The 17,286-nt window shown below is 46.7% G+C and overlaps 1 protein-coding gene across 2 annotated transcripts in view; it reads left to right on the top strand.

The window, feature by feature from the left end:
* The window catches only part of RANBP10 (RAN binding protein 10), a 63,424-nt gene that overhangs the window by 24,000 nt on the left and 22,138 nt on the right, over positions 1–17,286 (top strand). For both annotated transcript variants that reach the window (XM_070044221.1, XM_030863616.3), the window contains exon 3: positions 560–612. In XM_070044221.1, coding sequence (XP_069900322.1) covers positions 560–612 — 53 coding nt within the window. The remainder of the gene's footprint in view (positions 1–559; positions 613–17,286) is intronic.

The following is a 17,286-nucleotide window of genomic DNA, read 5'->3' as shown; positions in this document are numbered from 1 at the left end:
TCAGCTTTGGATGACTGAGGAGACCAGTGGTGAATGTATAGGGCAAGGGTAATGAATTTGGAGACCCCAGAGAAGAAGCCCTGTGTGAGGGGTCTTTATGATCCTATATGGATCCAGCTGGCTTTAAATTCTTCCATGTTTTGGTCTTTGCTGAAGAGTGACTTTGTCCCTTTGGGCTTGATCTTGCATTATTCTGCCAAGCACTACCTAGGATTGAACTAGTTACTTTAGGCACTTCTTGGGAATAGATTCCGCCACCTTAGCTGGAGCCAGAAACCAAGGGACTGGAAGCAGTGACTCCAGGAAACTTTCCTCTGAAACTGAAGCCGGTGGTTCCTGGTTACAGACACTACCTCCTGTTTCTCCAGCTGCTTAAGGCATTGAGAGATTTCCATTAGAAAATCAAAATGTAAAGGTTCTCCAAGAACCACTAGTTTGTTAAAAGTGTCTCTACATTCATTGCTTTTCCTGTTTTTCTGTCTTTTACCAAGAAATATTTGAGAAGGGAGATGCATAATCATTTGCTAACCAGAATTTTTGTATGTATGCTTTTTCAAAGGTACATGGGAATAGGACTCTCAGCTCAAGGCGTCAACATGAACAGACTTCCTGGTGAGTCATTGGCTAAGAGAACATTTTTCTGCTCTCTTGATCCATTCTGTGATGAGAGTCATGGTGGCAGCCAACAAGCTGGAGAGGACTTTGTTTGCTGGCTGCCTACTTGCTAAGCCAAGCCATTGGGTGGAGGATCCTGAAAGGTGGCCATTGGACCGGGCTGGTGTGGGCTTCCATTCCAAAAATTAATTGGCAAGTGATTGTCCTTCATGGAATTTGAACTGTTTACAGTCAAAACCAAGTGACCTGAGCTTGCTCCCAGTGGGAATACACCTGATTAGCCCTCACTGCTTTTGGCCTTTGCTTACCAGCATGGGACTCTGGCATATATGGAGAGGAAGACTGCCACCAACATTGGTTCCTTTTTTATCTTACTATGTTAATGACCAGAGTCTTTAAGTGACCTCCATGTGGAAGACAGTTGAGGCAGTTTCTTAATAAATAGGAGGATGTGCGTGAGACTTAGATTTACAGTCAGCAAACCTCAGATTTGTGGAAGGCTCTGGACCCTGCAGGTGGGCCTCCTCTACCACCCAGGCACCCTTTCAGCTGTTTTCTGCCCAGCAGTTCATGCCCAGTCCTGGGCTAGGCGCAGTTGAGGGGACAAAAGCCTCTACCAGAAGCTGGTGGGTTCTAGAAGATGGTCCTCAGTCCATTTGTCCCTTGAGTGGTGTAAGTGGCATGGTGCAAGCTGTCCTGACACTGTCACGGAGGCAGGAAAAGTCCTTGTGTTTTTGCCCGGGCCCTCTCTACTTTTTGGCCTCTGACACAGAGAAGGCAGCTGGCTTTTTCCAAAGAGTGAGTAGCACTTAAACCGTATGTCTTTTCCAATCTATGTTTAATATCAATCAGGTTTTTTCGTCATTGACTAATTTCAAGTACTTGAAATCTAGACCTGCTCGGGATTCAACTAATTGTCAGGAACCTGACTTTTTAAAAAAAATTGGCTTTGATCTGAGCAAAAACTGTCCTTTAGTTATTAATCAGAATGTGTGTGGCATGTTTGGCCTCTTTGTGTAGCGTGCAGCTGTGGTGTGATCTTTTGTTATTCAAGCCTTGGCCTTAGCTGACTAGATGTATCTACAGTGTTCATAGCTCTGTCTCTTTGTGAACAGGGAGCTTAGAAAAATAATTTCCCATCAAAGGTAAACTGATTCTTAAATCTTTTTCTTGCACTAAATGTGCTCTTTGAACTTTTGCATGGCTTTGGTGGCAGAGAAGGTTCGTTTTACAGAAGTAACTACTATAATCTGTTATTGGGTGGCACTTTAAGCAACTCTGAACATTGGTTAAATGAATTTTTGTTAATCTGTAAAAGAATACTATGCAGCCATGAAAAAAATGAGGAGGCTCTTCAAGTACTGTTTTGGAGTAATCTCTGGGATGTATCACTAAGTGAAAAATACAATGTATATTATGCTACCAAATGTAAAAAAAAATGAGGGAAAATGAATATATCTGTATCTGCTTGTACACGCATAGAATATCTTTGGAAAGCTAAGAAAAACTTGTAATATTGGCTGTCCCTTGGGACAGGGTGGCTGGGGATAGGACTGGGAAGGAAATTTTTCACTTTTGAAGCTTTCACATTTTCTTTCTTGTGAATATATTACCTGTTTTAAATGCCCCTACATCAAGAAGCCCTCATGCCTGTCTTTTAGCTGGTCTTGGAATGCAGTCTTTTACCATGTGCATGATATTCTGAGTTCCACACACTCATCCTTCTTTAGTAAGAATCGTTTTCGCCTGGCCATTGGGTTTGGGATCCATGGTGTGGAGCAGGTGAGGTAGGAGGAGTTCAAGGTCTGCCTAAATTGACCTGAAACTGTTTGAGATGGAGCCATGTGGAGCTGTCTCAGTCTGTTTGCCTTGTTCATAAGATGGGTCTTTTGACCCCTCTGGGCTGCTTAGAGGTGAGCTGCGGGTCTTGTGCTTTGACATTGTTAATGTAACATTGTTGTGAAGTCGGACCCTGCCTGGCCCTGTAGGGAGAAGGGGCTTGGGGACAGTGGATAAGGTGTTAGTTCGTGCACTAACACATCAGGAAAGCTAGCACCTTTTTTACATCCTCACTGGTGCATCTCTCTTTCGGCAAGAGAAAGGAGCCTCAGTGTTCTGTGGATATTGTACCTGTCTTCGTTTTCACTCTGCCTGCCAGCTTCTGCGGGTTTTCCTTCCTGCTGTATCTGATCATCTCCCTGATTATTCCTTAAGGTGGAAAGTAGGAATCAGGTTGCATCTAGATAGGGATTCTCCCTAGGAATGATGGATGCCTCTGGCTTTCCCGGATACAGGGCTGGTTGAATGGCTGCGCAGACCTAGCACAGGACAGATGTAGGGATAGCAGCAAGACACTCCTCTCAGGAATGATGGGGGGGGCCTGCCACTGTTCATCCCAGCACTGGGTTTGGAAGATCAGAATCCCCTTTGGTGCTTTCCATTTCCTGGGGTCACTGTGTGTGTGTATGCACGTACACGCATGCATGTGTGTGTGTACGATGAGCGTAACATTCTCCAAAACCAAAAGTATCATCATTCATAAACAGTTATACCTGAAACTACTTGGATGTACTTTGGAAGTGAGGTGAGAGGTAGAGGATGATAACAGCTAAAGCCTTTCTGCCAGTTGCTTCTGATTTCTAAGAGGTCATTGGTTGAGGTGAAAGCTATTTGGACTGTTCTGGATGTATGGTTGGTGGGAGGGGAGTGATGGTAGTGACCTTAGCTGTGTCTAGAATTTGAGACTTTGGTGTTAACTCCAGATGAGATGTTTGAGGGTTGATGTATCTCCTTGATAGATACAGGTGTATTTAGTGGAGAGTAGCTGTAGGGGTGGTTACTGGCACCACAGCACTGTGAAGTGGTGTTTCAGCCTGGCATTTAGGGGCATTTAGGGGCAAATATCAAACTCCTATCTAAACTCCAGATAGGAGTTTGCCCGATGGTTTTGGGCAGTGGTACTTTAGGGCCTGAGAGTGGATCCATAAGTTTTCTGCTGTGATGGGATGGCTTCCTGGGAACAGTCAGGATGAACCAGTTGAGGGAAGAGTCTTGTGTACTATGGCAAGGGGCCTGGACTTCTGTATATATAAGCAGTGGGAGCTGCAGGAGCCTTTTTTTTTTTTAATTTTTGTTGAAGTATAGTTGATTTACAATGTGGTGTTAGTTTCAGGTGTACAGCAAAGTGAATCAGTTATACATGTACATATATCCTCTCTTTTTTTTTTAAGATTCTTTTCCCATATAGACTATTACAGACTATTGAGTAGAGTTCCCTGTGCTATACAGCAGGTTCTTATCAGTTATCTATTTTATATATAGTAGTGTGTATATGTCAGTTCTAATCTTCCAATTTATCCCTCCCCCGCCATATCCCCTGGTAACCATAAGTTTGTTTTCTACATCTGTGACTCTACTTCCATTTTGTAAGTAAGTTCATTTGTATCCTTTTTTTTAGATTCCACATATAAGTGATATCATTTATTTGTCTTTCTGTGTCTGACTTACTTCACTCAGTATGACAGTCTCTAGGTTCACTCATGTTGCTGCAAATGGCATTATTTTGTTCTTTTTTATGGCTGAGTTTCAGGAGTGTTTTCAGCAGAGGCAAGATGTGATCATATTTGCTAGTTCAGGAGTGAACTAGTTTAGAAGAGGCCTTCTAGAAGGGGTCAAGGCTGGGCTGGGGCTCCTGGGCAGTAGAACTGTGAGAGCTCAGGCATGTCAGGGAACTTCAGGAGGTGGTAGATTAATTTATCAGTGAATCCATCAGGGACAGTTGGTCTTTTAGGGAGGACATGTTTTGGTGTTCTCTTCCTCTCTTGTTAGCTTGTTCAAGTAGCAGCTTTTTCTTGTGGCATTGCTTTTAGTATATTCTGCTTTGGCCATCTCGTTCTCTTAATGTATAGGAAAATGACTATGATTAATATTACTGAAACCTAAAAATGTCTTTGTGACTGATCTTTTAGATTAATTGAATCCGTTTTGTTAATTATTAAATACAGAACAATCACTGTTATCAATCTGTTGCTTTCTTTTTTTTTTAATATTTATTTATTTATTTATTTTGGGTGCGCTGGTTGTTAGTTGCGGCACATGGGATCTTCGATGTGGCATGCGGGCTTCTTAGTTGCGGCATGCGGACCCTTAGTTGCGGCATGCATGCAGGATCTAGTTCCCCGACCAGGGATCAAACCCGGGCCCCCTGCATTGGGAGCGTGGAGTCTTACCCACTGGACCACTAGGGAAGTAAGTCTGTTTCGTACATATTTTTAAATTGAGATATAATTAACATACCATAAAATTCACTCCTTCAAAGTGTACAATTCTGTGGTTTTAATATAGTTACAAAGTTGTGCTACCATCACTGCAGTCTAATTCCAGATTATTTTCATCATCCCAGAGAAAAACCCCATACCCATTAATAGTCATTCCTGGACTTTCCCTCCTTCTAGCCCCTGGAACCACTAATCTACTTTCTGTCTCCATGGATTTTCCTATTCTGGAGATTTCATATCAATAGAATCATATAATATGTTGCCCTTTGTGACTGGCTTCTTTCAGTTAGCGTGTTTTTGAGGTTCGCCTATGCTGTAGCATGTTTCAGAGCTTCATTCCTTCTTGTGGCAGAATATTATTCTGTTGTATGGATATATCACATTTTGCTTATCCATGCATCTGTTGATGGTCGTTTGGATTGTTTCCACCTTTTGGCTGTTATGATTGATGCTGCTATAAACATTTGTGTACAAGTTTTTTTGTAGACATGTGTTTTCATTTCTCTTGACTGTATACCTAGGAGTAGAAATGCTCGGTCATATGGTAACACTGTTTAGTCATTTGAGGAACTGCCAGACTGTTTTCCATAGTGGCTGCCCCATTTTACATTCCCACTAGCAGTGTATGAGGGTTGATTTCTCCATATCTTTGCCAACACTTGTTATTATCTGACTTTTTGATTATAGTCATCCTAGTGGGTACGAAGTGGTATTTCATTGTGGTTTTCATTTCATTTCCCTGATGACTAATAATATCAAGCCTCTTTTCATGTGCTTATTGACCATTTGTCTGTCTTCCTTGGAGAAATGTCTATTAATATCTTTTACTTCTTTTTTTTTTTTTGGCCACGCTGCGTGGCTTGCCTATTTTTAAATTGGGTTATTTATCTTCTTATTATTGAATTGTAAGAGTTCTTTATATGTTCAGGATACAAGTTTCTTGTCAGTTATATGATTTGAAAATCTTTTCCCCTATTCTTTTATTTTTAATTTTTAAATTAAAAAAATTTTTTATACAGCAGGTTATTAGTCATCAATTTTATACACATCAGTGTATACATGTCAATCCCAATCGCCCAATTCATCACACCACCATCCCCTATTCTTTAGGTTGACTTTTTCTTTCATATCTTTTCTGTTATGGTTTATTTTAAGCTATTAATATAGTTCCCTGTGCTATACAGTAGGACCTTGTTGTTTATCTATTTTATATATAGTAGTTTGTATCTGCTAATCCCAAAGTCCTAATTTATCCCTCCTCTTACCCCCCCTTTCCTCTTTGGTAACCGTAAGTTTGTTCTTTATGTCTGTGACTCTGTTTCTGTTTTGTAAATAAATTCATTTGTATCATATTTTAGATTTCACATATACATGGTATCATATGGTATTTGTCTTTTTCTGACTTCACTTAGTATGATAATCTCTAGGTCCATCCATGTTGCTGCAAATGGCATTATTCCGTTGTTTTTTTATGGCTGAGTAGTGTTCCATTGTGTGTGTGTGTGTGTGTGTGTGTGTGTGTGTGTGTGTGTGTGTATTAGGTTGTCTTTTCTTTATTCTTTTATTTATTTTTTTTTTGGCCACACTGAGGCATGTGGGATCTTAGTTACCCGACCAGGGATCGAACCCGTGCCCCCTGCAGTGGGAGCACAGATTCTTAACCACTGGACTGCCAGGGAAGTCCCAGGTTGTCTTTTCTTGATATCTTTTGAAGTACAACAGTTTTTAATTTTGATGAAGTCCAATTTATCTATTTCTTTCTTTTGTTGCTCATGCTTTTGGTATCATATCTAAGAATCCTTTGCCAAATCCAAGGTCGAGAATATTAAATATGTTTTCTTCTAAGAGGTTCATAATTTTACTCTTTTTTTTTTGGCCACACCACATGGCATGTGGGATCTTAGTTCCCTGATCAGGAATTGAACCTGTTCCCCGTGCAGTGGAAGTGGGGAGTCCTAACCACTGGACTGCCAGGGAATTCCCATTTTACTCTTCTGTTTAGGTTTTTGATCCATTTTGAGTTAATTAAAAAAAATAATTATTTATTGGGCTGAGCCAGGTCTTAGTTGCGGCGCGCAAGATCTTCGTTGCCATGTGTGGGATCTTTGTTGTGGCATGTGGGATCTTTAGTTGTGGCATGCAAGCTTTCTCTAGTTGCAGCAAGTGGGGGCTACTCTTCGTTGTGGTGCGCAGGCTTCTCATCGCAGTGGCTTCTCTTGTTGCGGAGCACGGGCTGTCGGTGCGCGGGCTTCAGTAGTTGCAGCATGTGGGTTCAGTAGTTGTGGCTTGATTAGAACTTAAAGTAGCTGGGTGAAGTGGGTATGGAGGTAGTGGAGGCAGTTCTCACCTTCCTTGAGGAACCCAGCAGACTCTCTGTTGCCTATGAATGGTTGATTGTGCTTTGCCAGGCCCTGAAAGTGCAGTTAAGGGGCAGCCAAAGAGCCCTCCAGGCAAGAGCACAGGACTTACTCCTCTGTCTCGACTCTGTCTTTGAGCAGATCATGGCTCCAGAAACCCCAGTGTTTTGCTTAAGGTCCAGTAGACAGTGAACCCGCTTGCCCCAAAATGAGATTACCTTCCTGCAGAAACCAGATCCTATACAGACTGCCAACAGACACATGAAAGAATGCTCAACATCATTAATCATTAGAGAAATGCAGATCAAAACTACAATGAGATATCATCTCACACCAGTCAGAATGGCCATCATCAAAAAATCTAGAAACAATAAATGCTGGAGAGGGTGTGGAGAAAAGGGAACCCTCTTGCACTGCTGGTGGGAATGTGAATTGGTACAGCCACTATGGAGAACAGTATGGAGGTTTCTTAAAAAACTACAAATAGAACTACCATATGACCCAGCAATCCCACTACTGGGCATATACCCTGAGAAAACCATAATTCAAAAAGAGTCATGTACCAAAATGTTCATTGCAGCTCTATTTACAATAGCCCGGACATGGAAACAACCTAAGTGCCCATCTTCGGATGAATGGATAAAGAAGATGTGGCACATATATACAATGGAATATTACTCAGCCATAAAAAGAAACGAAATTGAGCTATTTGTAATGAGGTGGATAGACCTAGAGTCTGTCATACAGAGTGAAGTAAGTCAGAAAGAGAAAGACAAATACCGTATGGTAACACATATATATGGAATTTAAGAAAAAAAATGTCATGAAGAACCTAGGGGTAAGACAGGAATAAAGCCACAGACCTACTAGAGAATGGACTTGAGGATATGGGGAGGGGGAAGGGTAAGCTGTGACAAAGCGAGAGAGAGAGGCATGGATATATATACACTACCAAACGTAAGGTAGATAGCTAGTGGGAAGCAGACGCATAGCACAGGGAGATCAGCTTGGTGCTTTGTGACCGCCTGGAGGGGTGGGATAGGGAGGGTGGGAGGGAGGGAGACGCAAGAGGGAAGACATATGGGAACATATGTATATGTATAATTGATTCATTTTGTTATAAAGCAGAAACTAACACACCATTTTAAAGCAATTATACCCCAATAAAGATGTTAAAAACAAAACAAAACAAAACAAAAAAACCAGATCCTCATGTGTTCCCTGTCTCTGTTGACAGTCACTGTCCACCTTGGCCCATAAGTGGGAGGAGACCTCAGAGTAATTGTCTCTCATCCCATGGTTCTGCTACTTCCCAAGCATCTCTTTAATTTGGCCCCCTTCTCTATCCCTACTCCATTGGGCTATTTCCATGGCCTCCTGATTAATCTCTTTACCTCAGGCCTCTGCTCTCCATTCCCTTTGTACACTCTGCCCCTTGCCTGCTTTGGACCTCTGACCCCTCTGCCCACAGGACACAGGTGCTGTGGGCCCTGCTCAGCCTTTTCTGCCACCTCTGCCCTCCACACACGCTGCACACCAGTATGTCTGTGTGGGACCCCAAACATCCTGCAGACATTTCCTGCTGTGCCCCTTGGCAGATGTCCTTCTTGCCCTGGAGGTGTCCTTCTTGCTTGTGACACCTCGTGCAGTCTTGCCTGACCCCTTCAGCCATGATCATGTCTCTGATGACACTTGCCACCCTGTCGCATGTGATCCTTCCACATTTATGCAACTGTATCCTTGCTGGGTTGTGAACTCCTTGGGACTGGACCACATCTTTTTATAGCAGCTCTCCCAGAGTGAGCACAGATGCCCTTGGGCTATGGGAGCAGGCCATTCCTGCATTTCCCTGTGCTTTGCCTCAGTGAAGTAGCTTCAGTAAGCCAAATGTGTTTTGGAACCAGTGCCGAGTCAGGTCCCCCTGGCCTGCAACCTGCCTTGGGCTAGAAGCCTTCATCTGGAGCTCAGCCTCCCATCACCGCCCTATTGTGGCACTGATAGTGCATGGGGGCTCTGCCACTACCTTCATTCTGTAGGAGGAGTCACTGTCTCCCCTTTTCTGTATGTCGGGGCTCAGTGTTGTTGAACCAACTACTGGCTCACTTTTGCTCATGTGAGGAAAGACACCTAGGGCTGTGGTTGGCTTCCCGAGCAGTGTAGCTCAGTGGCCAAGAACATAGACTCTGGAGCCACACTGCATTTGCATCCTGGCAGCTGTGTTACCTAGAGCAAGTTACTTAACTGCTCTGGGTCTCAGTTTCCCCATGTGTAAAATGGATGCGATACTAGTACCTAACTCATATATGGGATGGGTATGGGGATTGAGTGCTTAAAGTGCTTAGAATAGTGCCTGATACAAAAGAGGGGTACACAAATTTTAGCTTCTATTGTTATTGAGAAGGTTTTTTTTTAAATGTATGTATATATTTATTTATTTTTGGCTGCGTCGGGTCTTCATTGCTGTGCGTGGGCTTTCTGTAGTTGTGATGAGTGGGGGCTATTTTTCGTTGCTGTGCGCGGGCTTCTCATTGTGGTGGCTTCTCTTGTTGCAGAGCACGGGCTCTAGGCGTGCGGGCTTCAGTAATTGTGGCATGTGGGCTCAGTAGTTGTGGCACGCGGGTTCTAGAGCTCAGGCTCAGTAGTTGTGACACATGGGCTTAGTTGCTCCACGGCATGTGGGATCTTCCTGGACCAGGAATTGAATCCGTGTCCCCTGCATTGGCAGGCGAATTCTTAATCACTGTGCCACCAGAGAAGTCCCCAGAAAGGTTTTTGTTTGTTTGTTTGTTTTTCCTACCTGAGGAAGAAAGTACCTATACATTTAAAGTTCTTTTATGGGTGTTTGTGTATCAGAGTGGAGTTAGGTGTAATCTGAACTACATTTTCTCTCCAGTGCTGTGTTTTCTGTATTTGAGTAGACACGTTTAGTACATTAGCTGGAGGTGAATTACGGAGGACGAAGATGGAATGGCAACCAAAGTCAGGATGTTGATGTTTTGAGTGTTTTCTTATAGGTTTTCCTGTACTGGCTCAGCAAGCCCATCTTTGCCTTTAGGGCTGTCAGGAGTCGAGGGTAGCCACTCTGGGGGTCTCACTTGGCTCTGGGAGCAGGTGGTAACAGGGAGTGCTTTTCGTGTGAGGCTGTGTGCTCAGTTTTTCCTGGGAACATATGGGCATGTCGTAGCTTGCATGGTCAGAGGTTTTCTGTTGGAAGATGTGGAAGTTTTGATGTTTATCTTTTATAAAGTGTTTTTGGCCTCCTTAAGTATGAACCAAGGAACAGGTGTGGCCCAAAATAAGAATGTCAGAACGCTTGACTAAATGGCTTTGCAGCCAGGAAGGATGATCGGCAGGTAGGTGAGTGTACCTGCAGCCCCACCCTTCGGTTGTTGAGCTGGCAGCAAACCGCATGGGCTGGGATCCCTGGATTGGAGAAGCAGGAGGAAAGTCGGGGTGTGGATATAGGGGGATTTGGGCTTCTCCCAAGCTCGGGTGCTTTGAAGGGGGCAAGGATAGAACAGATCTTCCTTCTGTGTCTTGTACGTCGGACAGAGCCAGGGAGACTCAGGCTGTGTTGATAGGTGGCCTCATCCGCATCAGAGCTGGACAGCTGATAGTTTCCTCCTTCCATTTCCTTGGAGGAGACAGCTGTTCTCTTGGGGTAGCATCTATTACCTTAATTACTACAACCCCTCAAAGGAGAACCCAGGCCCGTTGAGGCATCCTTTCCTTGAACTGTTGGAAAAGAAGCAGCTGGAAGAACCACAGATGGGGATTGGGGATGGGGGGCATATCTTCTGAAGCAAATGGCACCTGGCAGCTGGGCCTCAGTGGGGGTGAGAGGGGAGGGTGTAGTGGTAGGGCAAGGAGGGGTGGCAGGGCGACTGTCTGCTTTCATTCCACATGATGGGTCATGATCAAGTGAGCATCTTTTCCTCTCCCTGGAGCTGACCTTATTAAGACTGTTACCTTACTAACAGAGTGAGCTATTAGGAGCACACCCATGGGAGTGTTTGTGTCCTAATCCCTGTGGCTGGGGCCTGCTTCTACTGGGTGGGACACATTCTGCAAACAGCTGATATTTCATATCTGTGTGTGCCATGGGAAAGGAACAGCAGATAGCAGAGATCAGGGCAGAGCCCTGAGGGTCCATGCCAGGTTCATGAGGGCAGAGGCTAGCTCCTGTCGGTGTGGCAATAAATAACTGAGTGTTGGATATCCTTCCTCTCTATCCTCCTAAGGATATGCAGAATAAGGTGTCTGCTCAGAGCAAATACCAATAGTAGGTGGCTTTGTGCAGCAGATGTCTTAGAGATTACTGACACGTAAGTGGGTTTCCAGTAGTCTGGAAGTGCTCTTAGTCTGTACCCACCAAATGGGGACTGCTTCTGTCCCACTCCATGTGGGCTGAGACCCTTGTTCCCCACAGCTGATGAGCCCCCTTTGTATTCATCATTGACCACCACCTCTCTTTGGAGCATCTTTCACCTAGGATCTACGTTGCTTCACAGGGGTCTGCCGTGGGGCTGCTCATTCTCTCCGTGAGGGAAGTCGTGCTTCTCTCCAGCTGAGTGGGTTGAATTATCAGGGCGCCACTGGGTGTCTGGGTTACCTCCTCCTAATCCCGGCAGTGCGCCTGGGAATAGGCCTCAGCAACCCTGGCTTGATTGTAGGCGCTGTACAAGCCTCCCAAGTGAGTACTGCCTGAGGCTGGTGAAGGGAAGAAGCTGACTCGTGATGGTCCTGAGTTCACGCCTGTAAGGTACCTTGAGGCAGCCCTCCCTGGAAAAGGGGGGCAGCCAGGAGATTCCCTGAAGCCACTGGAACAGCTGCCCAGGACCTGCCCAGCTGTGGGAAGATAGGTTGGGGTTTATGTGCTTGGTGCTGTCCAACCCCTTGTTGCCTTTCTCATTCTGTTCTTTCTTTGAAATGTCCTTAGGAAATGACTGGGTGAGAGTGGAGGGATAGAAACCCAGAGGCCTTGTAGCTCTGGCAGCAGGTTCTACTGGGCAGTCCAGGCAGAGGGTGGTTTGGTAGTTGGGCCCAAGGGCCAGGTAGCTGGTCCAAACTCCTGGTGGTTCACATGGGGGTTAATGGTTTGTGCCACAGGACCCTCCCCAGTCCCTACTATGGAGCTTGTTTCATGTAAGAGGCCCTCTGTTTCCCTGCTGCTCCTCTCTGGGCCAGCAGTGCCCTTGGCCCTGTGGCCAGTTAAGCCCGTGGTCCTTTTCCATGGGCCTTTCTTACCTCACCCACAGGGAGAGCTGTATTACCACAGTGTATCAGGGCTCCTTGGCAGCCTTTTGAAATGAGGCAGCTAAGATAACAAATAAGTTATTATTCCTGGACCTGGGGATTTCTTGTCTACAGTATCCTGTTTTCTTCTTCCAGATACCAGCTCCTACCTCTCTGTAGCACAGAGGTAAAATTTTTGGATTTAAGGCTATGTTTTTCAGGGCAAGTTAAGTCCTTTGAGATAAGAGGTTTCATCGACAGCAGAAGAGCCAGTTCTGAAACCTGAGTTTGTCAGTCTCTGAAAACAGAGATTATCAAGTGTCGTCTGGTGTGGCTGGAGGCTGGGGCCACATGAGGGTGGAGCTGAGTGGGGACCAGTTACTGCTCAACCTCTTGTTGCCTCCTTGAGGGAGTCCGTATCTAGGGGTCCTGGAAATACTGGACTACCACACTGGGCCTTCTTTTGGGAAGGGTTTTATGCATGCCCATTTCTCAGGATCTGGCAGTATGTGCGGAAAGTCACAGGCGCCTACATTACCAGGGGTCATCTGTCCACTAACTTTCCCCAGAACTTTGAAAGGACCTTAGTGGAAATAAGGACAAGCCAAACCCAATCCCAGAGGAGAGATACCAAGGCCTGGGAGCTGAGGTTGTACCTCAGTTTAGTGGGACAGTTCACCCCTTTCCTTAGCCTGATTGAGCATGGATGACAGACCCAGCCTGTTCTCTGGGAGCCTGAGGCATTGGCAGGTAGCCCTGCCAAATGTGCCAGGTGCCACTTGAGCCATGTCTTAGCCAGACCCAGCAAGACCCACCCTGGATGTCCCTGGGCCTCTCCTGGCAATCAGGTATCTATTTCTGTCAGGGTTGGGGAGGAATATGACCTGTAGAAGGCCCCTTTATATGCAGGTGCTGGCTGTACAGTCCCTCACCCTGCCTGCCCATGGCTTCAGGCTGACATCTATCTCAGTGTAGGGCCTGGGTACCCCTATGAGGGCAGGCTCTACCTGGTGTCACAGCTATCTGCAGAGATAGCCTCTTTCTCCTGCCCTCTTTGCCTTGGCTTTCATGTTGAACTACCATAAAGAGAAGACCCTCCAGGGCACCCCTGGCCCCTTTGGCCTGGAGCTGCCAGAGCATCACCTTAGGCTTGTGTTGGTCCTGTTCCTTGGTCCCAAGGTTCCTAGAACTTGGGGTAACAGTCTTGTGAGTACTATGACGGGACTTCCTGATGCCACCACACGGAGTTTGCTGAATGAGAGAATCTCTTTTGCTTTCCCATTATCCATTGTCGAGCTGCTCCAGGCAGTGGGTCCTATCAGATTTTTTAAGATATTTGAGGTTATGGGGAAAACATTTGTCTGATGGATTTCCAGGGAGTGGTGACTCTGAGTGAGTGACCATCCTTGAGAAGCAGCCCTGCCATGAGGTCTCCTATGACATATGTGCTCTCTCCACAGCGACCCCAGGTTTAGGAAGCACCCTGGCTAAGCCAGCCCAGCGCCTTCCCTCCATAGCCAGCCCCATGAATGACATGGCTGTTGAACTCTGCCGACTGCTCCGAGGGCCAGGTGACCTCCCCAGGAAACTGGGGACAAGTAAGAGTGGAACAGGCCTAGGGCTGCCGTTGGCGGGCTGTTAGTTAGGAAAGCCAGCTCCACCCCTCTCGCTCCCTCAGGAAAGAAAGGAGCAGGAAGTCCGAAGTGCCCGGCTTGACCATGGAGCTGATGCTAGAGACAGAGAGGGCAGGGAAACTTGCCAGGGAGTGCCTCCTGTAGGCTGGTGTTCCATGTCCATCCTCGTTTAATCTTCCACCAACCCTGAAAGAGTTCAGCCAAGGGAACTCAGAGGGCTAAGAAGAGACAGAATTGGGATTCAAACCCAAGTCTTTCTGATCCCAAAGTCCAGTGATGATCAGGATCCATTTCTTGGGGAGAGATGGCTGATTTGGTGGCATGGGGATCAGTGCTTAGGCTAGTTTGTGATGCCTGAGCTGGACCCTGTGTGCTGGTCATTTGCGGGCTAGGACTAGAACCTAGTGGACAGGCGCAGCACCAGTCCCCTTCCAGGTTTCTGTGCTAATGTGCTGATGATGTGGAAATCTTTCTACTCAGAAGTAGGAGTCCTCTCCATTCCTAGTTCCCCTGGGACTGAGGCCCTTGACGTGTCCTGCCAGGTGGGAGTGGCATGGGGCAGCTCTTGGAGCAATCATGCTGGAGTCCCTGGCACCCCTATAGGGAGTCTCCCACTTTGAGGACACTGTAACCAGGGATGGCATCTGGGAGTGCCAAGATGGTGAGCCATTTCCTCAGCCACCCCCATACTTCTGTGATTGGGAGTTCCCCTCTGAGTGATGATGGAGGGGGAAGTGGGTGGTGCCAGAGCATCTGAACTGGGCACTTGGGGCCTCCTGCCTCCTGGCCTGAAGCCTCCTGGCGTGGCTTCTCCTTGCACCACTGGCATCTGATAGGTGTCTGACGTGGCAGGGATAGGCTTTTCGATATGGGCACCAGGCTGGCTATCCCTCCATTCTCTCTGGGAGTGACAGGGCTTATTCTCTTTGGAGAGGGAAGAATGGTTAGTTGGGTGGCACTCTCTGTCACAGTGTTGTCCCTATCGTGCAGCACCAGCTATCCTTTGACCCAGAGCCACCTGGACCTGTCTCCCTACAGGGCCTGATAGCTGTGCAGGGCAGCTGAGCCCCCTCGTTTTCTTCTGGCCCTCACATCCCACTGTCCTCTGAGACAGCTGGCTCTGGCCCTGTGGTGAGGGTGACAACGCTAATTCCTGGGCACATCACCCCGGCTTCACACCAGGCCCATCCAGGGATGGGTGACTGCTTATCCTGCCAGGACTCACGCTTAGGAAGTTGTTGACTTTGACTCCAGGGCAGGAATAGGGGGTTGGAGGAGGTCCTGTCCTGAAGCTGAGGGTGGTGGGGCTGGAGGGGAGACTTACCCAGGCAGAGGTATGGGAAAGACCATAGTTGCTAGACTCTCTTAATGAGGAGGACTAAGAACCATGGATTCTTCTAGAGCTGGCAGGGATATTTGCATCACCTGCCCTGTTTCATAGATGAGGAAACTGAGACCAGAGAAGTTAAATGACTTTCCCAGGGATAGAGCCAGGTCTGCAGCCTCTTTCAAAGGTTTGGAAGTGGCTTCGCTATTAGTCTGTGTAAAAGGGGGCATGATATAGGCAGATTGCTCTAACTCCTTTGCTTTGCTTGAAAAGAAAAATCACGATAACAAAACTCACAGTCAAGCCCAGGATTGCCCATGGTGGTGTGTCAGCATGGTCTGACCCCAGCGTCTTGTACTTCAGGCTTCCTGCCAGCCCTTGACCCATTTCCCTTTTCATTTCAACATACATTTCTTGAGCACCTACTGTGGGCCACGTGTTATGCAAGGTAAAGAAAAAGATGCTTGGATGTGGCCCCTTTAGTCAGAGAACTTTGGTTGCTTCAAGGTAGAGAATCCCGTCTCTAACCAACTTGGTCAGCCATACCTCAGGGCAAGCAGAGGAGCGAAGTCTTAGGGACTCAAATGGTGTCTGGGACTTTTCTTTCTGTCTCTGTCCCTGTCTTAAAAGTCCCTGCTTTCTGTTTATTAGCTTTAGTCTGTCAAACTGGCTTTCTACATGAAGTTGGAACAATGACAGCACAGAGCTTTGAGACCCGCTCTCCTCCCAGCTCCCTTGTACAAAAATTCCGGGAAGATCTCTTACTGGTCCAGCTTGGGTCAGGGAGGAGGCTAACTAGGATTGGCAGTCCCCACCGAAGCCACAGGGTTGGCACAGGGAAGGAGCTACTTCTTAGGAAAAGGAGTGCTATCGCCCAGTGAAGGGGAGCTGGCAGACAAATCCTGGCACTCCTTGTTCCCCTTTCCTGCTGTTTGTTCTTGCAGCCCTGAGGCACTTGTGCCCAGTCCCTTCTCAAAAGTTGATGGAACCCAGCCAGTTACCCACAGGGAGTAGTACTGGTCAGGTGACCAAGCCTAGGGTCCAGAAACCTTGTAGGGGTTACCTGAAATTTGTTCTGATGGAGCCCAGTCTTCAGGAGCTCATGCTGTTCTACCTTTAAAGCATCTTCCTCTTCCCTACAGTTGGTTGGGGCCACCCCAGGAAGGAGGAGGTTTTGTCTTCACCCTCATGGGTACCTGCTTGGAGCTTACTTGAATGTTCCTCAGAAGATAGGAGACCCGGCGACTTCCCTGGCGGTCCAGTGGTTAAGACTCTGCGCTTCCACTGCAGGGCATGCGGGTTTGATCCCTGTTTGGGAAACTAAATTCCCACAAGCCGCGTGGCTTGGCCAAAAAAAAAAAAAAAAAGGAGACCCAAGCTTCTGAGAGTGTAATCTGCAGGACCACAGGCCTTTGTGGAGCCTCTCAGTGCCTCAGCTTTCTCAGCCCTCAGATGGGGATTACCATACTTACTGATTGGTTTGGAGTCTTGGAATGTTTCTTACAAGTAGACACCTAGGGCCCTTTGACAATGATGTCTAATTGCTCCCCTTTCATTTTGTAGAGAAGGGAACAAAGGTCTGAGGAGGTGAGTGACTGCCCAGAGCCTACCATCTTGGAGGGACAGTGCTATGTCCAGGACCAGGCTGCAGGGGCCCTTCAGGCCACACTGGCTACCCTGGCACACAGGACTACAGTGTTTCTTTCTAACAGAGGCCAAACCCCCCTCCTTAGCCCGAGACTGACAACAAAAAACAGACTCACTGCAGAATGTGCAACAGCAGTTAGGCCTTGGCCTTGTAGTTTTTCTTCTGTCTGCCCAATTCCTCAAGAATGGCCGTG

The sequence above is a fragment of the Globicephala melas genome, chromosome 19, assembly GCF_963455315.2.
Source record: "Globicephala melas chromosome 19, mGloMel1.2, whole genome shotgun sequence".
Lineage (NCBI taxonomy): Eukaryota > Metazoa > Chordata > Mammalia > Artiodactyla > Delphinidae > Globicephala > Globicephala melas.
Note: the sequence above shows the minus strand (reverse complement) of the source record. Positions and strands in the feature narration are given on the sequence as shown.